This window comes from Terrapene carolina, unplaced genomic scaffold (assembly GCF_002925995.2).
Source record: "Terrapene carolina triunguis isolate 2854851 unplaced genomic scaffold, T_m_triunguis-2.0 Scaffold95, whole genome shotgun sequence".
Taxonomy (NCBI): Eukaryota; Metazoa; Chordata; order Testudines; family Emydidae; genus Terrapene; species Terrapene triunguis.
In genome coordinates this window covers 8,708,304-8,733,264 of record NW_020664446.1, presented here as the reverse complement: position 1 = coordinate 8,733,264, position 24,961 = coordinate 8,708,304, and the positions used below count along the sequence as shown (strand labels likewise).

Here is a 24,961-nt window from a genome sequence, read left to right as displayed (position 1 = left end):
CAGCCACCCCCCACCCCCACCACCTTATTCTCAGACACGAGATGACATGCTGTAATATATTGGTGTCAAAAGAAGGAAAATACTGGATGGCCTTTTTAATGGGTTTTTCTGTAGCATGAGGACCTTTTAGAGACATAATTTATGTGTAGAGGACTCACCAGGACGAGCTTCTGGGGGAAGTAGCATATGTGGAGGGTAATACGGATGGGATGATTAAAGGAAAGCCACCTTATTTCTGTAAAATTTAGTAGAGGATGGATTTAGAGCTTGCACTAGAGACTGTGTGGTTCACTGAATCTACAAGCCCAAGTAACTGCCATAACAAAAAATAACCTTATGTAGGAAACAAGCCTGGAAAAACATCAAGGAGGACGGCTCGTCAATTTTATGAGGCCCAAAGAGATAGTTTGTGATGCAAAGTGCTATGTGATGAGAATAGACAAGTTTAGATAGAGGAAAAGGAAACATGTGTCTGCCACATGGTGGTAAGCAGAAAGCTGATATTGCCGCTAAATGGATTAAAGTGGGAATAAAGTGCTTTGGATAAAAAGGACTCAATTCTGTTCCCACTAAAGGTAATGAGAGTTTCACTCTCTGCTTCTAAGGGAATAAAATAAGGCTTTAGAAGAAATGAGATACTGATGCAGTTGTTTATAGGGACAATAAGGGACTATGTGATTGGCATCATGGGAAGGGAAGCCTATAGGATAACTGACATCTTCTAGTCAAAGCTGCACCTTCACTTGACTCCAGGGATTCCCCTTCAGACATACCAAACCATTTGGTGCCTGACCTCTCAGGAATGAACTAATTGCATATCTCCCAATCTATACTACTAACCTACAATTTAAGAATTCCTGATCACAAATGGATACACAACCAGCTCAAAAGGCAATACTGAACCATATGTATCAGAGTTACATCCTCACCTAGACACACACATCCTTGAACTCTAAGGCATGGAAAGCACAGAAGGTTTTGAAGTAAGGCTGAAGGAAGTAAATGTAGCTTCACTATCAACATTTTTGTTAGGCAAGAGCTCATCTAATGAGACTTTCCTGCTCATCTTATTGTAATTCAAATACCTCAAGACATGCATGTCTGACAACATCTTCTAAGCCCAAGAGTAAAAGTATCTTACTCTGCTGCAGCCTCTCTCATTTATACATGTTTCAGTAGCATCAAAGTTCCCCCTCATCTGATGCTCCAATGAGGAAAGAACCTCTTGCCATAAACTAAGATTATACTTGACCAACATGCCTTGATAATTTGCCATTTGGGGATTATCATTCACATAAACTCTTTTGAAGGAGCTGCACGTACCCAAGTTACAGTCTTGGGCACTGAAACTGTGGAGTTTTCCAGGCTCAGGGCCTCAATTTCCCAACTCTCAAGGGGAGAGTGAGTATAACTAAAAGTGGTGTTCTGGGGTGTAAAGTACCTTTGGGACAGAGTTCAGACAATGCCTTAAGGAGGTTTATGTTGCAGACATTCATTCCGGAATGGATTTTCTGTAGCTTCTCAACTTGGACTTAACCATATTGGTTAACAAACCTGTGGAAACTATATGGACCCTTCAAAATTCCTGCACCTTCCTCTATGCTTCTAAGTGTGTAGACAATATTTGAAATGTCCTCCAATCTCTCTCTCCTCTTTTTTTTTTTTTTTTTGGAAAAAGAGCTGCTTGCACAAAGAACAATCCTACTCTTCTGGGGGTTGGATCTGATTTCAAAAGTGCAGAAAACTAGATAGAAGGGGAAAAATCAGGATGTCAACACACACATAAAAGCCTTGATCCCAGACTTATGTTGACATAGTGGATTCTCAGGGGACAGTAACTAGTCATGGAGTTCGATCCAAGTGTGCCAGCACAGACGGGTATATTAAAGGCTCAAATGTTTCAGCTTTGGATTAACAGTGTCTTAAGACAACAAATGGGAGACTTTGAGGAAGAACTGCATTACATAAGCCAGCTGAAGAAATTACTGCTATCTCAGTAATAGCAGAATAGTACATGAGAAGGTACGAAGATCAAAAGCTTTGGGGGGCATTTCTCAGTTCTGAAGAATGGGGAGAAGTAGATGCATAATTTTGACTTGCTTTGCTAGTTCTGTTGGAGCTAAGTGCTTTGGTGGAACCAGAGATTTCCCTACAACCCCCCATTTTGTTAACTAGTTACATGCAGTGTTGCCAATTTAGTGATTGTTTGGAAATTTGAATGGAAATTGAAACATTAATACACATTTTAAAAGCACATACAGTGTATGATAAAATGTGTATCTGAAAAAGTATAATAGATTTGAAAAGTATGAGCATAGACTAGCTTCCTTATACAGCTGTTGTTTTTTATGACAATGTCAGTGCATTCATTTCGGTGACGTTGGCCAACCTAATAATTTCAAATTATGATTTGGAAGCAGAGTCTAAATGAGCTCTCCCTGACAGCTAGTGATGAGCTGGGGGCTGGAGAAAAGGCTTCAGGACCAGATTGTATTTACAGTCACACCTAAACTACCTAGGTATCCAGCAAACAGAGCTGTGTTTCCTAAGTGACAGATTTTGGCTGGGGTTGGGTTACAAATCATTTTTGCGGGGGGTAACTAAATGTTATTTTTATTGTATGAGTAAAGGGCAGTAGAACTGTACTTAGCCTGTGCTGATTGAGGGCATCAAGAGAGAGGGTGGGGACAGGTGTTTTGCTTGATGGTCTGCCTGAGTCACAAGTATGATTTCACCTGCCCCTCTCCACTGTTTAAAGACAGAGCTGATTAAACTCCATAGATAGTCTTTTGTTTTGTTAAGTGACCACTGCAGCTGAAATCACTGATAATCAGGTCTAAGTGCTTAGACCTGCTGTGGGACGGTGTTTCTGTGGAAGAGACGGCCCAGTCTGCACTAGCAGCGAGGTTCCCCCACTGAGAGCTCAGCTGAAATCACTGAGAGCTGGGTGGAACCTCAAGAGACCAATTCGCAGAGGTCACAGTGGCAGCAGAAGGTGACGGCGCAGGGCCATTGGTAACAGAGCGATGGAGTGAACAGTGGCACAATGAACAACAGTGGCCAGAGCGAACAGTGAGCAGCTGGAGGAATGAGCAAGGTGCCTTCTTTCCCCCACCTGGGAGGTCAACTCATGAGAAAGCATCTCTGAACTCTGAGTCTCCACTGACCAAGGACAACACCAGTGAGTGTTAATGAGGCTGTTAAGAATGCTGGAGACACAACACAGTTCATGCAAACAAACATGGCTGTGGCATCATACTTTCTATTTAAGCAAGAGATACCACACACTACAAACTGGAGGCCAATGTTAAGTGCACTGTCACTTGTTCATCCTGAAGTTGAACACTGGTTCCGAACAAGACCAGCAAATGCTCACTATCTTTCTGCAAGAAACTCAACTGACTGGCTAGAAGCATGTGGTGCAACAGTGAAAGACTCAACAGTTGAAAAAGCGAAGAACTCTCTCACCACATTCCAAAAATTTGCATACATGGCTGATGAATGCACTGATGTCTATGGGCATCAAATATTAAGGCACTGTGTACATTATCTTGATGTCAGTGGTAGGCCAGTAGATGCATTTCTAGATGTTCAAGTTATAGAACAATCTGTGACAACCCACATCTTAGAGTTAAATGCTTGTCAATTGGACCCCAAGCAGAGGGCTGCTTGTTCATTTGATGGAGCTGCAAACTTCTCTGGAAGACATGGTGGAGTACAAGCTTTGCTCAGAGAAAAGTTTAACCCTAATCTCTCTTATACACACTGCAGAGGCCATCTATTCCAACTAGCGCTAGTACAAGCTGCAGACTCTTCAAAAGACATTAAAAAAAAAGCTATAAATTTAATGTCTTCATTATATTCTTTTTTCAGCAAAAGTCCAAAAAGACTGAATATCTTGGAAAATATAGAAGATACACTGGTACTGAAGTTCAAATTAGTCCAACCTGGGAAAATCCTCTGGCTTTCTCATAAGCAATTCTTGGCTGTTGTCTTAAAATTACTCCAGCCGTTATTACTGGCTTTGGAAAGTATCTACCAAGATGGTATGGATCTAAGCAGTGAGGATGGTGGATTACTTTTGCTACTACATTCAGAGAAGACTATTGCCATTCTCTCTCTTGTAAGTCTACTGTTGAAACCACTTGGGTCATTAAACAATGCCATCCAGGCATCTGCTACAACAATAGTAGATCTTTGTCCAGCAATAGAAGTTACATTTGGATCAGAGAGCTATCCATTGAAAAAGTACTGGAAGAAGCAAAGACTTCAGTCCAGAAGTTGACTAATGAAGGCATTTATATTGAATCCTTAAGTGAAGAGGACAAGAAGTGTTTGTTGACAACTGAAAAAGTACACCGACTTGATTCTTAAAAATCTACAATAGCGACTTCTAGATTCTACTCAACCTCTACGTCGCTTTTACAGATCCCTGTCCTATAAAACACCAACAGTTGAATGGAGTGAGGCACTACCAACAATGGGGCTGCCATGTGCTCAGGACAGAATAGAGAATTTGAACACAGAATGGAATATCATATGACAAATGAATGAAGATTTGACTTCAACTTCTTTTTTATCATCACTAGTGGCTCAACCCAATCTTTATGCTATGTTTCCTGGGATGAAAGAAATAGGAATTCATCACTTGCTACTCCCAGTCACAACAGCTACAGTTGAGCGTTCATTTTCATTATTGAATAGAATTTTGTGTTCTGAAAGAAGTCACCTTCTGCCTGATCATGTGAATGAACTAATGAGCATATCAATTGAAGGACTGGAAGTACCAGACACTCGAGAAGCACCAAAGATGAACGCACTGCATTCAACAAGTTCATTAACAGAGTTGTGCAAAATTATAACAAGAAACCAAGGAGGATGTAGATGTAGTGCTTCATAGAAGGCTTGAGTAGTCAACTTTAATTTGTGTGATGATTTTAAAACATGAGTTAAATCTAATAAAATGGTAATGAAACAATTTTCAGTTTTTACTATGGTGCCATATAGCCCAGCTTCACCCTCGTGGACTCACCCCTCATCATCCTTGACCTCTCCCCCACCCCCGTAAATTCAAACACCCCCCTAATTTCAATTCCTGGGGAAAACAAGATCAGACATGCTTCCTTGGATCTACATCTCAAGATGCTGACTCTGAAAATACAGAAGGGAAGTTTAACAGCAACTGATTTTTTTTTTTTAAGGCTGGTGGTGATCTTTAAGCAGATCCAAAACATTGGACTATTCTGGCTTATCACAAAGGGGACGATTAATTTGATTTTTATGTTTTATAACGAGAAGGGATCGCCACCTAATCTGATTTACATAGTATAGGCCAATTAGCTATGATGATCTGATCATTTATGGTGGCTTCTCTGGGCCAATTTGCTGTCTTGGACATTCCGATGCCAAAGGCTAGAACAACAACAAAACAAAAGAACTAACGTTAGTTTAGTTTTTAGAAGAACCTATAAAGAAAAGCTAGTGCTAACAATACAGTATTAAAGCAATGAAAAAGGGATTGAACCAACATCACAAAGCAGCTGTGGAAACATTTCTCTCACATAGCAGATCTTCTACTAATGTCCAGAGGTGTGAAAGAAACGGATACAATGAAATCCCTACAAAGGACCCAATCACCAATAAGCAGCCAACTTTTGTCATTAACTACTACTATAAAGGTTTGTAGGATAATTGTGTTTGTCCTTTAAAGGCTCTCGCTACTAGGACACTGATACTTGCCGATCCATTGGGTGGGTCACTTAAGACAGTGTTGATGGAAGCTACCAAGTGGATTACATTTCCCTCCCTTCCAGCTGCAGTATTTGGAATTGAAATTTCCAGACATTTCAAGACCCTTGACTGCACTCCTGAAGATGACAGCCAATATCAAAGTGCTCCCAAAGGGCACACAAATGGGTGGCTTTACTGGAAAGCCTTTCAGAAAAATTGGTTCCAAAAACACACTCTGGGATAGCCCTGCTCTTCCAGGATTGCCCAACACTGATTTTCTTCCTTTATCTATTTTAATTTTTTTTAAAAAAAGTTCTCTAACTTTTATATTTCTCAAATGTGATTTTTTTTGCCAAGCAACCTTTTTACCATCGCCCACGTGTACTTTTTGATCCAAAAAATACACAGCCAAAGAGGAAGAACCAGAAGGTGAGGTTGTCCAGGATGGCTGGAGTTCCCTAGTGATCGTGAATGGTGGGACTCATCTCTAGAGAAGCTGAACACCACAAGATTCCATCGACAGTAACCGAAGATCAACCTCTGTTCTTTTCCACCATTTCATTGCTGCAGTGAGACTGCCACAAAATGGTGGCTATCAGAGCTCATTTGAACAGTGTCAGATATAAATGCCAGCTGTTGATCATTCTAGTATGAGCAAAAATTGGTAGTTGTGGGGGCTCAGTCAATGATTATCAGTTCACACGTGATCCTTCAATCTTTACTCACTTGATTTCTTCTTACTAATGTGAGTAGCCCCATTGACTTAAGCTGATAAATACATGTAACAATCCATAGCTGCCTACATACAGGTTCTAGAATTGTTATCAAGGATCAATTCCATGATATGCAGCCTGAAAATAAAACAAAGAAGCCCCAACCAATTCAGCTAAAGGAATAACTCCATTAACTGGCTGGTTTGTATTGCTGCTGAGGACAGCCATCAAAGCATGGAAAGATTATTTCCCCACTCCATGAAGAAGGGATTGTGTCTCTCATACTGTATGACATCATATCACAGGGGGAATTTGGTAACATAGGAATGTTCAAACACGTGCAATTTACAGAAATTAGACAAAAATCTACATTAGAATGATTCACGATCTTCTTATCACGGGATTAAAGGGGAATACACTTTTTTCCCCTCCAGGCACAAGAAAGAACATGTGTATGCTAAAGTCATATGAGCAACCAAGACTGAGGAACACAATTCATTTCAGATCCAGAAATGTTTAATGGTGTTAAAGTGCTACTTTAATGTGGGACCATATTCTAACATATAAACACAATTCCACTGCTAAATAAGGTTGTCTTCTTTTTTTTTTTTTTTGGCCCAGCCCTACCTAAAAACAATAAAATAAAATCAACAGGACTGAAATTAACAACCCATTCAAATCAGCAATAAGTTACGAATTTTATAAAGCATTTTTTCCTTTTATTTTTTTCCTTAGTAATGCGGGGGTAGTTAAATTACTTAAAGGTATACAAAATTTCAAACAATGCCATTGGTGAGGTCTCTGTAAGGTGGTTTTTAACTTGGAAAACAAAAATAATTCTCACCATTTAAAAAAAAAAAAAAAAGACAAAACAAGAAAGCAAAGCCCTCAAAGTGCAGGTTAGAAATCTCACCTCCAAGGAAATTATAAAATATTCGATACAATAGCTCTCAATAGCAACAGCACCTGCACAGGTGAGATAGCGGATACGCCCTGGGATGTGCGCAGGCCAAATGTTACATTAAGATGAGACAAGTGCTGAGCTTAACTATGTTAACTATTGAATTGTGACTACTGTAGGGGATCAGGTGCCTTCAAAGTTTGCAAGGGGAATGACTAAAAAAAAAAAGGGGGGGAAACCAAAAAACCCAGCAACCCTGACCTTTCCAAGCCAGCACAGACCGTGTTTGTTTTGTGCACGGCAAAGAGCATTTGTGTGTTTCATCAGGTCAAGTGCTGCATCAAAATAGATACCTTTTCAGTGGCGTTAATCCATTATAAAAGACATCGAAGATTTCATATGGACAAGCTCTAAAAAGACATGTCACATTTGGAGTGTTTTTACTCCCAGCACATTTACAAACGTTTATCAAAAGATCTTTAAATAAAAAAGGTCATAGTGGCTCAGTATCTGGGCATGACTTTCCACACGCTGGTTTCTTTCTGTCCTCAAGAGTGTGTGTGTGTGCGCGCGTGTGTGCGCGCACGTGTGTGTCTGTCTCTCTCTCTCTCCAGGGGAGCACTGCTGTTGGACTCCACAATGCAGCCCGCCACGTGCTGGTGGATTACAGTTTAGTACCCTAGTGCTAGCAGTGTGATAGAGGTACTTGCTTTAAATGATGTCCAATAGAACGTTGAGCTGAATGGTGATTTCTCCTGAACAATCTTCACTGTTGCCTCTCTCTCTGGGCATGAACTGAACACCTATTATTATTCATAGGTTGTGTGATACGTCTTCATGGCCAAGCTTCCTGCTATGTTACTAGAATGCCTGATGGTGATCAAATATTAGGACAGAGTCATTTCAGGACCAGGAAAGTTCCAGAAGGGTCTAAACTGAGTTGTTCTATCTGAATGCAGTCTGAGAAAAACTGGACGTTTCTCAGATCTCATGACAAATTGAGAGAGAGAGAGAGAGAGAGAGAGAGAGAGATGAATCTCCAGTATCCTCTTTCAAATAAACAAAACCAAAGCAAAGTAATTCATCATGTAAGGGCCAAATCCAGGTCTCACTGAAGCCAAATGGAGTTTTGTCACTGACTTCAGAAGGACCAGGGTTCAGTCTCACTACGCTAGGGGAAAATCAGGATTTCGCAACATGACCCAATGGACATACATGGGTTCCTATGGAGGCCTCCTATTGCCCAAGGGGGTACATATATATAGGTCTGTTCGGGTCTAGCTGTTGACGTGTCATTTCTAAAAGAGGATACTGCATCTAGAACCCAGTCTGAACTCAGATTACTCCAGTGGAATAATCCGCCCTGCATTGATGTCTCACTTTGTTCTAGGAAGCGAACGAGAGTTTGACGCTGGCGCTGGAATAACCCTCGTCACTCCCAATACTCTGCAAGCTGCTGTGATCGTCAATGTCACTGATGCTGGTTGTGCTGATATCGTCCACTTCTCCATGGGAGAACTCTGTGCTTTCAACATCCACTTCAATCTCCTCTGCAAAGAAAACGACACACACGCAGGTTAGTTGTCATCGCAGGCAGCTACGCTTTGAACTCTACAATCGACAAACGATCAACACTCCAGGTATAAAATAAGCACCACGCAGTACAATTCACAATGATTTCCAAAAGGGGGAAGGGGCAGAGTGCCTGTTTCAGCAAGGAGGATGCTGTCTCAATGTGTTTCAAAGGCATTACTAAACTTTTTTGCTGCCAGCCAACCCCAAACTTCCAAGCTAGGAACTGGGTTCAAAAAAGAATTAGACACGTTCATGGTGGATAGGTCCATGAATGGCTATTAGCCAGATGGCCAGGGACATAACCCCATGTTCTGGGTGTCCCTAAACCTCTGACGGCCAGAAGCTGGAACTGGATGACGGGATGGATCACTCAATAAATTGCCCTGTTCTGTTCATTCCCTCTGAAGCATCTGGTACTGGCCACTGTCTGAAGACAGGATACTGGGTGAGATGGACCATTGCTGATTCAGTATGGCCATTCTTATGTTCTTAAGATGAAGAACTCAGCAGTTTGGATTCATCATTAGTCAGTGGCTCTGCTCTGCAGGGCAGTGGAAGAACCTGTGTTAAGCAGCACCACAGCGTTCAGCCCCCCGGCGTGGAGTCTAGCTACTTTGCCATCCTTGCCACCTGGTTCTGTGGGCCTGGGCATTCCCCCCAGCTTGGATTGACTTTATCACCATGAGAGTGGACTGCTTTCAATGTCCTCTGCAACTCACATACCAAGATGATGATAAGCTCTTCCAGGTCAGGGGCTGTCACTTTCTGTGTTTGCACAGTGCTTAGCGCGACACAGATCTGGGGCTTTTGGGAGACTACAGTGACAAATAGCAGCGCTGGGGGACACCTTACGGTTGTGATAGCTGAGACAGAGCTATATAGGGCACTGTAGTGTGTTTCTATAGGGACACAGGGTAGCATGTTGAACAGCACTTCGGTGACTTTGGGCCATCAAAGTCAGTAAGACGGAGGCTCTCAAGTCACTGAAATGCTTTTGAAAATTTTACCCACAGACCTTAAAAACGACACTAAAAAATAAATGAAAAATATTGTTAAAACAGTGAAGCTCACAGATGACTAATAATTAGATGGGCAATCTCTGTGCTCTTTGTTGGTTCTTTATGATTAAGGCTATGATTTAGGAACGGAAGTCATGGCAGTCACGGATTCTGTGACTTTACCGGACCTCCGTGATTTCTTCAGCTTCAGCTGCCCGCAGCTTCCAGCCCTGGCTTCAGCTGCGGGCAGCTGAAGCTGAAGAAATCACAGAGGTGCGGTAGCCATGGCTGGGGCAGGAGCCGTGGCTATGCTCCCCACATAGCAAGTGGCGGAGTAAAACAAATGTGTTTTTAACAAAACCATAAACTCTAACACTTGACACACAGTTGGGAGGGAAAAAAAATCTCTGTGAAAGATTCAAAATTCCTCCCCCCCACCCCCTTCAGTGTAGGGAGGAGAAAGCACTTGCTTCATATGCAAATCCTTCAGAGGAATTGTCCAATAAAATGGTAAAGACAAGACCTTAACTTAGAAATAGCAGCAACAAGCAGAAAATGGAACGCTGATTTTTGAAACTTCCTTCTAGGCCTTCTTTTTACATTAGAAAGAGGAGGAGCACAATCCATGTTTATACTTTGAAGCATGTGTTTGGTTACTGACTTGGGATCATGGATCATTATTTTTAAAACAAAGCTTTTGCATTCTGACTTTAGACAACTGTTCAAATACAGCGGTCAAGTTCAAATGCCACAGGAATCACCTGAATCCACAATCACGACCCCTTTCCTCAACTTAAGCAAGACTGACTAACAACTGAGGCAGAATGACATGACAAAGCACACATCTTTTGCTTGGCAAATACAGAGACCCATTCAATGGCAAAGCGAAGAGGCAAGTAACAGGAAGAGCACAATGGAAGGAAGGAATCATTCGCCACTCTCTCAAATTTTCAGGAGAGGTCAGTCTTTATCCTGATGCATCCCTTTTTGTAGCTCCACAGATTCTAAGGTTAGAAGGGCCCACTGTGGTCATCTCATCTGACCTCCTGTATACCACAGGCCACAAGACTTCCCTAATTAATTCCTGTTTGAGCTATTTTAATTAAACTGGACGCATTAGAACACCTACCTCGCTCTGAATCCGAGCGATCAGAGGAAATGGTTGAGCCAATGCTATCCATTCGTATTCGTTCTATCTCCTGAGGACCCTGCAGTTGTTCCAGCCTTCTCTTTAAGAATCTTTGTTCTCGTTCCAGGTTTTCAAGCTGGTGTTGGCTTCTCCTCTCGGCCTCCTCAAGTTTCTGACATGATAAAATAGCACTTGATTATGACTTTAATTCTTATTTTCTACAGCACAGCCGTATACTCTGCTTCAGATTTTCCCATGTTCTGAAAGGATTTATGCTCAAACAAGTATCGGACCAGACTGCCCTTCAGTCACTAGTAGAAATTAAGTCTACTTGTGTCTTTGTTGGTTTACACCTTTGCTAGATCTTACATATTTGTACAAGGAGGATTTTTGGGGGTGAATGAATACAGGATTTTTTTTTTAAATTGTTGTTCTTTATAAACGTGTAATTAACCAATAAGCTGCATCACTGAGTTCATCCACCAGGGGGCCTCTATTCCCTTAATCTAACAGATTCTGTATTTGTTATGATCACTCGTAACACAAAAATTTATCCTGGGATGTTTGGCTTTTTTGTTGCTTGGTTTAGTAGGTATTTCTCAGAAGCAGTTTTCCATTTAAATAGCAATTTATGTAACCTGCTACAGCCTCCTTTGATCACAGCTGGGAAATCTACCAGGCTAATGTTCTTTGTTTCCGGATGGCCAACCCGTTGCATAAGATGGGAGTCATTTCAGGCTAACACTTTCCTTTAAGCAGCGCTCCCTCCCTTACCAACCCGGAGCTGCAACAAAGGATTTAGGTATATTCCTGATCCCTACATGACTGGATTTTCTTTTTACACTTTACTTTGCCAGAAGCAATCTATGAAGGGCTTTGGGAAGCTGGCAGAACCACAGATGAAAGACGATGGAAACAATAAGACGTCAACTCTGTTTCACTCTAAAGGCCTATACAGATTTGCCAGCAGAGGGAATGCACTGGAGTGACAGAAGTTACATTTTCCATCAAACTGCAGCCCTTCAATCACATTAGATGTGTTTCTACTTTAAAAAAAGAGCAAGATCTGCTACTGTCTTCTCCCAATCACAATACAGAACAGGTTCCCTGCTCTCCTAATCAATCATTTCCAGAGTTAACAGAGTTTATTATGGACCCTCCGAACAACCCATGTTGTAATAATGATTTAACTGAAGGAGCAATGCATTTGAGAGGTATTAGTCTCAGTGAGAGCAGATTTACCTCTGGACAGTGGGTGAGTGATTGGTGCAGTTAGAAACAGCCCAGATGGAAAGCGTCTGGGAAGCCTGGGAAAAGCGGTTCTTACCTTGATGTGTGCTTTGGCTTTGTTAAGCAGCCCAAGCGTTGTGTGCCGGGTGCAGTCTGGTCCTAGTGGTATCAGAACCTTTAAACGTTCTAAGCACAGGCGTAGGTGAGCACGTCTGGAGGGGGAGAGACATTGATTAGGAGCTGCAGCCTTATAAAGGACAAAAATCAAACTCTTTTTCTCCCCAGGCAGGCTCGATTTTCCACGCATCACCCTGTTTCCCTCAGATACCTTATGCCCTGCCATTAAATGTTTACACTGCAAACACTAGTCACTCAACAACATTAGCCCTATTGCTAACCTCGGACAGACAGTTTATTTCCTTGCACTCACACCTGATAACCTGTCTCGGCTGGATGAACTTTGGGGAGGAAAGACGCACTGAGGCAACGGTAGTCTGCTTGGTTTCACATAACTTCAAGCTGCCAGCTATTTGCAGTCTACTACACTGTGTAGAGTTTTACGTCAAGGCACTTTCAAGTGTCGAATGGCGTTTACACACTAGCACATTACTGGTTAAGGAAAAAACCTAACTTTATATATTGAGCTATGTAACATTCACTGCCCATCTTCCTCTTTTTCCAGCCATATCAGGCAAAAAGGAACCTAACGGACTGCAGCAAACTCCTTACCGCAAAGTGACTGAATTACACATCACACTCATTAAAGGGTCAGATCTGCACTCTTTGGGCATTCTGACCACAAGGAACTCAGGGCTGCATATTTCCTAGCCCGGTGTTTGGAATCTTGCTGTCAATACAGGTTCTCTGGGAGCAGAGACCCTTTGCCTATTTCTGCTTCCACCCCTTGCACTATATTCTACACTAACAACCCCAAACAGTACAGAACTACTGTGACTATTTTATTTTGGACCATTATTACAGAACACTGTAGTTTTGTTTGTTTTTTTAAATATGGAAAACTGCTCAGGGAGCAATCTCATAGTATAACCCCACTCAGATACTGCAGTAAAACTAGTTCGGTTTTCTCCCATTCTGTATTATGTATTCAGGAATTCACAGTAGATTTATGGAAAACAGTAAAGTTATTTTTTTTCCAGACCCTACATTAATGATTTATGTCTGAATTTGTAATCCCAATCAATAGCACAATGACATCAGACGATCAGTCTATACTCAAGGTATCCCAGTGCAAAAGGTTCTTGAAAGCCTTTACCAGCCCTGTTCAGACACAAAGGGACGGAATCTAAACTCAGTCCATCTGAATGCAGAAAAACAAATTAGTTTGGACGGTTCATTTACATTTTGTATTTGAAATTCACTATTGTTCGCAGTTTGAAAGGGATGGGGAGAGGAGTCTGTAATCATGCAATTATGTCACTGACAAGCAAGGATGATTAAGGGTAGAAGGGTCAGGGGTTTAGCTGATGAACTGTCAGTACAAGAGCAGCACCCACTAGCACCACTGTAGTTATGGGTTTGTCAGTGTTTCCATTATAAAAACCTCTTACAAAAGGTCTATAATTCAGCCGCAGTAACTGCCTCGGGGCTGAAATTTGGGCTTTGGCTCAGGAATGCGTGTTTTTAATGAAATATTTATTAAGAGATTTGGTTTTAAAAGTGTCATAAACATAAAAAAACCAAACCATGTCAATGTCACCCTCCCCCTCAGCTTTTTCTACAATGAAACCCGCTGGCATTTAATCCTTATTGCTGACTAAGAGCTTTCACTACTTGGGAAAACCAATTTCAATTGACAGCCATTTCGTGTAGATAAACAGCTCTGGGCATGGTCAGCAACAGGTGCTCTGCTAATCACATTACAAGGACGTTTCGACCCAACGCTGGGCAAACCTGCAATGTAAGGAGCGGCGGGGCTTGAACCTGGGCCTGCAGGCAGCTCACACTGCCACCAGTCTGTAACTTCATCTGTTTCCAGCGACCCACAGAGGTTGTACCACCACAGGAAGTTCCGCCTCGAGCTAAACTGACTGACAGTAGCAATCCCCTACATAAGTCTATGGGGTGTACCAGGAAGTGTTCAGGCAACAATGTGGATCCCCAGATAGCTACCATGACAGCCCCGCATCTCTGCCTCTGAGCTCCCAGTACTGACCTCGGCTCCAAATTGTATCCAGACTCCCGACTGACCCCTGGAACGCCAACACTGACCCTGATACCTGGTACTGACCCCTCAGCCTGATTCCTGACCCTCAGCTTAACTCTTGGCTACAAGCCTGGCCCTGACCCCTGGCTTCTGAACTCCCGCCACTAGTCCTGCTTACCTTTGTCCAGGATCCTGACATGAACAGGTTCGGAAATGGACTTTGGTTTAGTTTGGCATCCAAAAGTCTGAATTCTGACATGAAGCTCCTGCACACTAGCCTAGGGCTGGTCCACACTAAGCCCCCAGTTCGAACTAAGATACGCAACTTCAGCTACGTGAATAACGTAGCTGAAGTCGAAGTATCTTAGCTCGAACTTAAAGGTACTTACCGCGGGTCCACACGCGGCAGGCAGGCTCCCCCGTCAACTCCGCGTACTCCTCTCGCGGAGCAGGAGTACCGGCGTCGACGGCGAGCACTTCTGGGATCGATTTATCGCGTCTAGACAAGATCCCAGAAGATCGATTGCTTGCCGCCAAACCAGCGGGTAAGTATAGACGTACCCCTATTGTTTATGAGTCCACAAAAACTGGGCTGGACATTTTGCAAGATACCAGTCTCTCAGGAGTTGTCAACCACTGCCGCTTCCTGTTACAGCTGGAAATGCTCAGAATGGCCTCTCTCATAGCATTTCACCATTGCGCCAGAAAGGAAGGGTAGCTTTGTAACACCTTTTCATGTTCTCTGTATGTGTATATATATCTCCTTACTATATGTTCCATTCTATGCATCCGATGAAGTGGGCTGTAGCCCACGAAAGCTTATGCTCAAATAAATTTGTTAGTCTCTAAGGTGCCACAAGTACTCCTGTTCTTTTTGTAACTAAGGCACTGGACTGGGACTCAGGGGAGACGGAGTTGATTCCTCCTTGTCTTCACTGTAGTGTTAGCTTGAGTTATCTACAAATGAATTAACTCCTCTCGAGTGAGCCTAGTTCAACTGAGAATGAGCCCACTACAAAATGGCCCTGGAGCTGCAGAATGTTTGCATTAGCAGCACCTAAAAGCCATGTCCCCACTGCAGTACTAGCTCCAACATCAGCAGCACCTGAGCTTCAATCCATCCCCCCAATGGGCCACCTAGGTTGATGTTAAAGCACCAATGAGAGATGTGCGTGTGTGGATGGGAATCAGGTTGGGGCAACACTCAAGTTAGACCTTAAGCTAACAAGGCAGTGAAGACTGGTTTCTCTGTGGTTTCCCACAGGTATAATACTACTTCCTTTCTCCCATCCTTTACTCATCTTTATCTATTTAGACTGTAAGCTCTTCTGGGCAGGGACTATGGGCTGGTCTACATGTTAAAGGCCTTTCCAGTACACCTATACCAACGAAGGCCCCTCATGGAGATACAGATTATACCAGCAAAAGGAGTTATTTTGCCATTATAGGTAAACCACCTCCGCAAACGACAAACTATACCAACAAAATGACTCCTTTGTTGGTATAAGCTGCATCTACATGGGGGGTGGGGGGGGAGAGGGGGAAGGGTGTGCTGACATAGCTATGCAGGAAAACCTTTGTAGTTTATATCCAGCCTCTCTCTCCCTATGTCTCTGTACAGAGCCTAGCACAAATGGGCCCCAATCTTGGTGGGGACTGTATGTGGAGTTATCAAAATTGAGGCAACACCAACTGCTACCACCTCCAGTTCCATTCCTAACAGAAACCTGAGGTCACTGTCCCAGAACAAGGATAATTCTAGATGGTTTACCCACCACGGCTTAGTACGCACAGGTGGGCCTGTCCAGGTTGCCACACAAACTCTGTGCTATGCATCGTTCCTTACCATGCCTGGGGAAGTTCGTGTTCTAAACCCCCCCCTTTTTTTTATTGCCAGGGTGAACCTAGGAAAACACTGTAGAACTGTGCTAGGAACCAGTGAAGAGTGGAGATACACAAACTTAGAACATGTGCCAGGCAACTGCCTCAGTACCAGAGACCCCTGATGGTTGGGAAGAGGATATTAATGTTTGGCTTCTCAATTCCCAGTGAATTTCAGGAGCTCTCAAAAAGGCACGATATACCATGGCTGTTAGCGAGGGGGGGAGGGGGAGAATTACACAAAATTAAGCAATGTAAAAAATCTCAAAGCCAGGGACACTGAGATGCCAACTTTTTAATTTCTTTCTGCCCAAGAAAGGTGGAACACAAATAAAAGCAGCTGCTGTTTGGAGACCTTTACAAGGTCTTATGTGGGATAAAGCAGTCTGAGGACCTGTCTACATGCAAAAAGTTACACTTGGATAATGTAGAGGGTGTGAATGTAAAGCAACAGAATCAAACTGGTGCAAAAGGTTCATAGGTCTTTTTAAAATTGGCTTCTTCTGGTTTAAGTTGAGTCAGTTAGGAACAGGTTTAACTGAACTCTTACATCAACATAAGAGCAGACACACATTGGTTGGCTCCAATTTAACTCTGGCTTGGTCGACACACAGGTTTTGTAGCAGTAGAACTGAAAGTTAAACCAGTACAACTCCTAGTATAGATGTGTTTATACTGGTAAAAATTTGCTAATATCAGCATAGTTTATTCCCCTCTTTCCTATGGAAACAGTAATCTTGGAGTAAAGCACCTAAATACCTATATTGCTGCATCACATGAGTGGGCTGCACTATATACTAGCACTACAGTTTGTGCATGTGGACAAGGCCTAAATCAACTTAAAAACTGATTTAAGTTACACTGTGCAGCTGCCCCATGTAGACAAGCCCTTAGACTCAACAGGCCAATTGTTCCTACTTTTTCAGCCAAATATTCACCAAGTCTCCCACTCTAGCCCACCTCTCCTAGCCCAGCACATTTTAATGGGGTTTAAAGGATGTGTCTGTTTTTTCTCCCCAAATATCTTGCATTTCAGCTTTCAAATGTTGGCAGGTGTGTAACCTGTTAAGTATTTTTGGCTTCTGTGGTCTGAAATCAAGCTGATCACTGATGTTAATTAAGCCACAAAATGTGAAAGCGCTCTGATTCATTGATGGGAGGCTAAATGTCACACACAAATCAACTTCTATCAAAGCCCAACTTTTATCAAGAAAGGAAACTGACCAGCTGAGCTAAAATTCCTTGTCAAACAGAGTTTACAGGTGTCACTGTCCAATCTACAGTCCCTTATCAAAAAGTCCTGGAGTTTTACCTTGGCAGTTATAATCCCATAGTCTAGACAAAGTTATGCGTCTCCTTCCCCTTAATCTATCTGGTGCTTTATTGTAAGGTGGTTTTAACATAGCTTCGGGCTCCCTGGCACTTAGCGAAAATACCAGCACTGCCCAAACTTCACACAAGAAAGCCACACGACTTTCCATTTAGATCATGCTAATAACTGGAAAAAACAAGTCTAGAAGCATTATATTTTATAAAGGGAGAATTAATTTACAATCAGAGGGAATCCTTAGGGCATTAGAAGATGGAGATGAATCAGCTTTCAGGGACTGCCAGTTTCAAAGTAGATCTGAGCACATGTACACTAGTTGTAGGAGTGACAGGTAAAAGTGGAGAAGTGGGGGCAGGATCTTCATAGTCACTCCCGTCCCTAGGAAGGAAAGATGCTTCAGAAAACAGGGTTACCACAGAGGTTTCTGCTCTCTGAGCATGAGACGTGGTAATAGACATGCCAAAGCCTTGACTCTGTGCCAGGATGAATGCATGAGTATGTGAGAGAGGGGGCTTTCTACTCTTCCTTAACCAGCTGGCCCTCTCCCCTTCATTCCGGTCTATTCTGGGGGACACGGGGAGGCCCACAGGGTGCAATGGCTTGTCTCACACAGTGACAGCCAGCGGGTGGTTTGGATTTGTCTGGTTGAAGACACAAAAACCACGACTCCTGGGAAGCAGGAGCTGAGTGCTGGGAGGACGGAGGGCTGAGGAACTTGGTGCCCCACATGCTCCTTTGCTTGGCCCAGAAAAAGCACAGGGCAACATTGCCGCTTACTTGGCAGGCTAGAAACACTGGCTGGTTAGAGCTACAGCCCCCAGAGGGGGGCTGCTTGCCTTAGCTTTTCCCTTTCGATATGTTGGGTCAAATTCAGCCCTGGCAGAAGACAGTCCAACTCCATTAAATTCAACAAACTACTGTTGCTGCATTCAGAGGAGCTGCACCCGACTAGATCGGGGCCGAAGCTGGCCCATTGTGGTCCTCTTGTGCAACTGTTACGTGCAAAGAAAGCGAATAATGGAATAGCTGGGGCTCAAGTATCAAGAGCCTGGCCTGTCAGGCTGCAGCCCTCGGCTGGGATGTGCTGCTGGAGTGGGAATGCCAGAGTCAGAGGACAGTGCCTTTCTCAGACTCATTAAGAGAAAAATTCACCCCAGCTGTGGAGGGGCTGGCACAGAAAGAACTCTTCCCCCCCCCCACCTCTCCCCCCCCGTTAGTGGGGAGATATGCAATCGCCCCAAACTATCCGGTGCAGAGATTTCTGGATAGGAGGAGGAGGAGGGGCCAAGGAACAAATCCAGTAAAGCTCCAAAGCCCTGCATATATGTTACTGCAGCCTACTCGGGGGAGTATTAACCACAGAGGGGCGGCAATACAGGGGTAGCGGTGTGCATGCGCACGTAGTCCCATTCCTTCCCCCCTCGTTAAGTGGCTTTCACAAAGGCAGGGAGAGTTTCACCCTCAAGGCTGATTGCATTTGGATTGGTACTTCACCCCCTCCTCTCCAAGCTCTAAACCCTCAGGGTAACCCCCCACCCCCTGCTTTGCTGACAAGTCAGCCCACATTCTAAGCGACCCCCTCCAGACGCTAAGAGAGCGTTCGCCAGGCTGCTGAGGGCTGTAATTTCAGAGCCTGCTCTTTGCAGTTACCAATGACATCACTGTCTCTGATTATATAAAGCTCTGGTGGGAAGCATATATTTATGTGTTTGCTTCATAGCTTCAGTCATCCTGCTGTACAATATGCGTCCAAGTCCTGCCACAAGAACTGCTCTGCCATTCCTCCCTCCTTCCTTGACCCAAACCGCAGTGTGGGAGAGAGATTTGGGGGCACAAGTCTCCAGGTTTCAAGGGATGGGAGTATTTGCTGATACCCCGAGGGGTGGGGGATAGAACTCGACAGCTGGCACTCTGCAAAAAGCCCCTCAGGGAAGACCAGTGAGACCAGTTTGTCCCACACAAAAACATGGGGGACGGAGGGCCAAACACAAGGGCACTCCCCACTCCACCCTATACCCAGAGAGCAGGCAGCCAGGATCGGAAATGCTCCTGTTACTCACCTCCACCCTGCTCCAGCTCTGTGCATGCAGACAGAAAAGCATGTGGGCACTAGAGAACAATCCTTCTTCCCCACAGGTGGGCTACAAGTCTGCTGAGACATGGCCCATGACCCTGCCCTTACAGGGGTAAACACAATGGCAGCATCCACTGCAAGGGAAAACGAGGCTTCCCTCCATGGGAGCCAGAAGGGAACATTTCAAATGGACTAGTCATGGCAGACACTTGGCAGGGATGGGGCAGGTGGATGACACATCAGGCTTGCCCCCTGAATTTCACCTTGGAACCTGCTGACCCAGCTTTCAGCCTGGTCTAAGCTAGTCAGAAATGGGCTGCAAGAAAATCTTTTACTTGCAACCCCTGTACAACTCCACCCACAAGAGCCAGGCTTGGACTTTTTACATGAGGTCTTCAGCGGGGCTCTGACGCAGATGGTAATAGCTTCCCCCTGGCATGGCCTGGAAGCCGTAAGTGCTGCAGATGCACCAGGTCAGCTACATCTAACTCCATGCCTCCCATTTGGAAATCACCCTGAAAGCTACTGGACGCTATGAGGGCAGGTGCTTCAGAAACCCCAGAATGCACTGGTACATGTGGACAGTTCCATCAAAACCAGAGTGTCGGTGCAGATGTGATATGGACAAGCGAGGCAACCTGCTATATCAGGCATCTATATCCCTGTGATGGGCTCCTGGAGTTGGGCCTGATTCAACTCCCACTGAAGTCAACAAAAAGACTCCCCTTGAATTTTTTTGGTGCCAGGTCAGGCCCTTACTGTAGATACACCCGCCTTTACTTGTGCTCATTTTTCCTTTTCATTACCGGGGGGGGGGGGGGGGGGGGGGGGGGGAACGGACTGAAATGGATAGAATAAAATTCTCCTCCATTAAGGCCCTGATCCTGCAAAAGCACTTAAGCACATGCTAAACTCTAAGTCTGCAGGCAGTATCATTGATGTCAATGGGACTACTCATGCTTTAAGTTAAGCATATGCGTCTGTGCTTTGCTAAACCAGGGCCTGAACTCTTGTAATAAACAGAGACCTGGAATAGGCTACAGGCAAACCTCCATGGAAAAACCACATCTCACTCATGGAAGGAAAGGGGCCAGCAAAGGAGTAATTTTTCTAGAAAGCAAAGTATTTCCAAATTGGATTGGATTGCATTTTCTTTTGATAAGAATTAGACAACAGGGATAAATGAAAAAGCCAATTACCAGATCCCTAATGCCCTACTTCAACAAAACAGTTTAGTTCATTCTTCACATTAAGCACATCCTTAAGTCCTTTTGAGGTTGAATCAGGAGCTTGCTCCTTTTAAAAAAAGAGGAGGATGATCTCCATGTGGAAATGAAAAATTAATTTTATCCCCTCTCTTATCAACGAGTTGGGTCTAATTTAACCCTGAAATTCGAAACCAGCAACTTTGCTTGGATTTCACAGTTAACAGCTTGTTTAAAAAATTCAAGAGAGAGATCACTGTTTAAAGAAAACAATTCCAGGAAAATGGAAGGGACCCTGTATCAATAATTCATCAGGAGACAATGATTTCGGGAAGAAGTACCGAGAAGCAGATGCATCAACTGGGGACGGGGGGAAATCGAGTTTCTTTCTGTAAACAATTCACAGGTCATATGCCTACTTATCTTTTATAGCCATCACATGACAATGTTTTTCCTATACTCTTGCCTCTGACCCAAAAGAGAACGATCCCTCCCCCTATAGCCCGAACAACCTAACACCTATTGGCTGGTGCAGTTTCAGAGCTCCTCTTTATTGGATGATTCATCCTTTAGCAGAAGAAAGAAGAAATCTAAGATTTTGCCAAGTAACTAAATCAGAAATTGAAGGCAGTCAAGTGCTGGGGCCTGTATTTTCTTTGCTGCAGAGTGTTATGTAATTGCTCCAAGCCCTTGAGCCACGCACAGTAAAGCTGCCATGGCGTACAGCCAGTTTTCAATAACTCCACACACACACAATTCCACATGATGGCCGCTGGCACATTACCCTACACTTGATATATATTTTTAAAAGAGACTCTGGTTCAAAAGGATATACTTAAAAACAAAACAAAAAATTCCTCACCTGTGTTACTAGATCTTTTAAACCAAAAGAAAAGATTTTAAAAAACCCTCATTTATTTCTCACTATTCACAGACTGTTTATCTTCTGTGTTTCACTCAAACAGGGACAAGGAAGACAGACTTAGTCAATTTCACTTCCGTTTCGAGTCAGTTTCACTTGCTGGTTCCCATGCATTATGAACAGTGGTGCTAGGTGTTTGTGTTGCAAACTCCCCAGGAGAGTGTGCAAATTGTTATATATCTATATATAGATATCTATATATCTGCTGGTCTTATGTTTTATAAAAGCTTTTTGTTGTTGTACAAAAACAAAAACTAAACCCAACACAAATAAAGCAGCTCCATGGGCCAAATTTTCAGCCTGGTCTTAACCAGACCTCATTTGCATGCACAAATAATCAATGTAGATGAGTATGTCCCTGACTGTAACTGCATATCAGGGACAGGGTAAAACTAAGTGCAAAAGAAGTTGCCAGTCTATGAAAGTCAGGCCTTGTGACTTTCCTCTTATTTTTTAGAAGTAACATTAAGCCTACCAGGGAGATTTCTATTTGTACAGATCCCCGAGTTCAGTTAGGACTTCCAGATATTACCGAAATACCAACAGTAATAACAATATATTAGTACATTTTAGGAAACAATGTACATTCTATCCATTGTAAATACATGGGGCTATACTACAGATCACTGAGATCAGTAAGATAGAAGCTGTCAATACAAGGGCCAATTTCATAGCTGTTGAGTTTCCTTAATTCCACAGCTGATACAGAATTTTTAAAATGCCAGATACATAACAGCTTCAAAAAACAGAATCAGTTTCCTCCAGGAAAAAGGAAAGTCCATTCAACTACTATAGAAGAGAACAGCACCTAATACAAACCCCTACTATTCAAACCCCAGAGAGACAATTCAGAAACTTTTGATATTTGGTCCAGCAGGGCTTCTTTCAGGATTTGGCACCTGAAGCAGAAACTCTGCCCCTGGTCTCAACTTCAGTACCAAGAGTCCTCCCACACAGCCCCAAAGTGGCTGGGAAGGGGTCATGATCGGGCCAGCCAAATTGTGTGTATAATCAAACAGTTTCTATTGCCCTCCAATCTTTGCAGAGATAACCATCTCAGTGACTTGAGTCTGGGAAGATCTACAAGTCCTTGGGAGTTGATAGATTCAAGAACAGACCACATAAATATTCTTGCTGTGTGTTTTGTTTTCAATTAACAACAAAATAAAAGATGAAATAGAATAAAACACACCAATAGCAGTCACAAACCATACATCCAGGTTTGTTCTCTCTATCTTTAGGTCCCTTTAAAATAGCTCATGCAGGTCTTCCCTCAACTTAAAGATCTGTCTGGTATAGGGTTGCCAATTTTGGTTGGATGTATTCTGGAAGTTTCATCCCATGACATAATCTTTAATTAAAGATTAGTCTTTAATTCCTGGAGACTCCAGGACAATCCTGGAGGCTTGGCAACCCTAGTATCACATGTTTTTATACCTATGTGACCATGCTTTTCAGGGTCCAAGACAAACACCAGGGCAGACTTGAGTAGGGTACAAAAGTCCAGGAAGTTTATCAAGGCAATTCCCCACACTGCCCCTGGGCCTGGGTTTTCTGCAACAGTCTCGTTAGGCCCCTTAAGCCTGTCCCAGACAGCCCAACAGTCCTCCTCATAGTAAATCAAAAGAAACAGTCCCCAAACCAAACTCAACAGTCCTGTGCCAGGCCGACCTTCCTCCGGAGGGCTCTGGCACCCATATGTCTGAGATCAAAGACTGCTTTGCTCTCTGGGTTGAGCCTGTGCTGCATTCCTCCTAGCTCTGCTCAGGAGACAGCACCAGGGCGAGGAGCAGCACAGTCCAGTGGACAGGAGTCAGGAGACCTGGCTTCTATTTGCAGCTCTACCACTGACCTGCTGGGTGATTTGGGCAAGTCACTTCCCCTCCTGGCATTTCTGTTTCCATCCCACACTTTGTCTGTCCTGTCTATTTGACTGGAAACTCTTCAAGGTAGGGTCTGACTCTTACCACGTGTGCATGCAGTGCCTAGATCTTAGTAGAGGCCTCTCAGTTCTAGCATAGAACAACAGCACTACCAGTCCCAACTGTTCAAAAACTGTGAGTCAGGACCCAAAAGCCATGATATTAACTTAAAGAACATGAGACTGTTTTCAAATACATTTAGGGATATTTTTATTTGCCTTGTGGATTCTGATCCTGGCAACATAATTTCAAGCTTTTCTTCACAGCCAAGAAGATCTGACACTTAAATAAAAGCTGAAATTCTCATGCAATCTCATGATTCCAGCAGCTGAGGCTCGCAGAAAATACACCAAAAAAATTGCAAGACTCATAATAAACTCACAAGATGTGGCAAAAATGATATAAATAATAAAGGACAATCCTAAAGAGAGGTGCCCTATCCCAGAATGAATCTCTCTACTTGCAGTAATATGACCACTGATGCTTTTTACCGTACTTGATTTCTCTTTAGAGACAACGATGCGAAACTTAAATTTAGTTCCAACTCACTAGAGAAGGCCAGGTATTTTTGCACATTTCACAAACAGAAGGTGAATAGCTCAGTGCAAGTGGGCATCTAGAAAGGAGAAGACAAAGAAGCTAGTGACTTAAAAAAAAAAAGGCACTTTTTTCCATTCAGTTCTAGTATAAAATTGTTAATGCTTTGTGTTAGAGCTGTATGAATAATGGATTTTTTGGTTCACTGATCATTCAAAAAAATTGAAAACAAAATTTGTTTTGGGCCTAAACATTTTGGTTTGACCATTGAAAAACCTTTTGATTAATTTTATTAAAAAGCAAAAGGACATTTTTAAAGCAAAATATTGTTTCGAATAAAAAAAACTCCCAAAACCTGATTTTTTTTTTCTGATTTGCATTTAGATTTTTTTTTTTAAACCAAATTCAGTGAAACTCGCATGAATTTTGGAAATGTTTCAGGGTCACCAAATCTTAATTTTTTTGCTGAAAAAAGCTTCTGCTGAAAATGTTTGCATAGCTGTAGGGTTCAGTTTCTCTCCCCACTGTCCACACAGAGTGTTTCCTCTTCTCTTTGGATGCAGTGGAATTTGGACATCCCTGGAAGGCTTTGGAGAGAAACAGCACATTATAGTGGACATTCTGGAGTGGGGTCTATTAATACCAAAGCT

The 24,961-nt window shown here is 43.1% G+C and overlaps 1 protein-coding gene across 2 annotated transcripts in view; it reads right to left on the bottom strand.

Annotated features, from left to right (window-relative positions):
* Positions 1-6,981: 6,981 nt before the first annotated feature.
* Positions 6,982-24,961, bottom strand: part of MXI1 (MAX interactor 1, dimerization protein) — an 84,203-nt gene continuing 66,223 nt past the window's right edge. For both annotated transcript variants that reach the window (XM_024204644.3, XM_024204646.3), the window contains 3 exons: positions 12,374-12,488; positions 11,047-11,218; positions 6,982-8,894 (listed from right to left, as the gene is read on the bottom strand). In XM_024204644.3, coding sequence (XP_024060412.2) covers positions 8,731-8,894; positions 11,047-11,218; positions 12,374-12,488 — 451 coding nt within the window. In that variant the 3' untranslated portion in view covers positions 6,982-8,730. The remainder of the gene's footprint in view (positions 8,895-11,046; positions 11,219-12,373; positions 12,489-24,961) is intronic.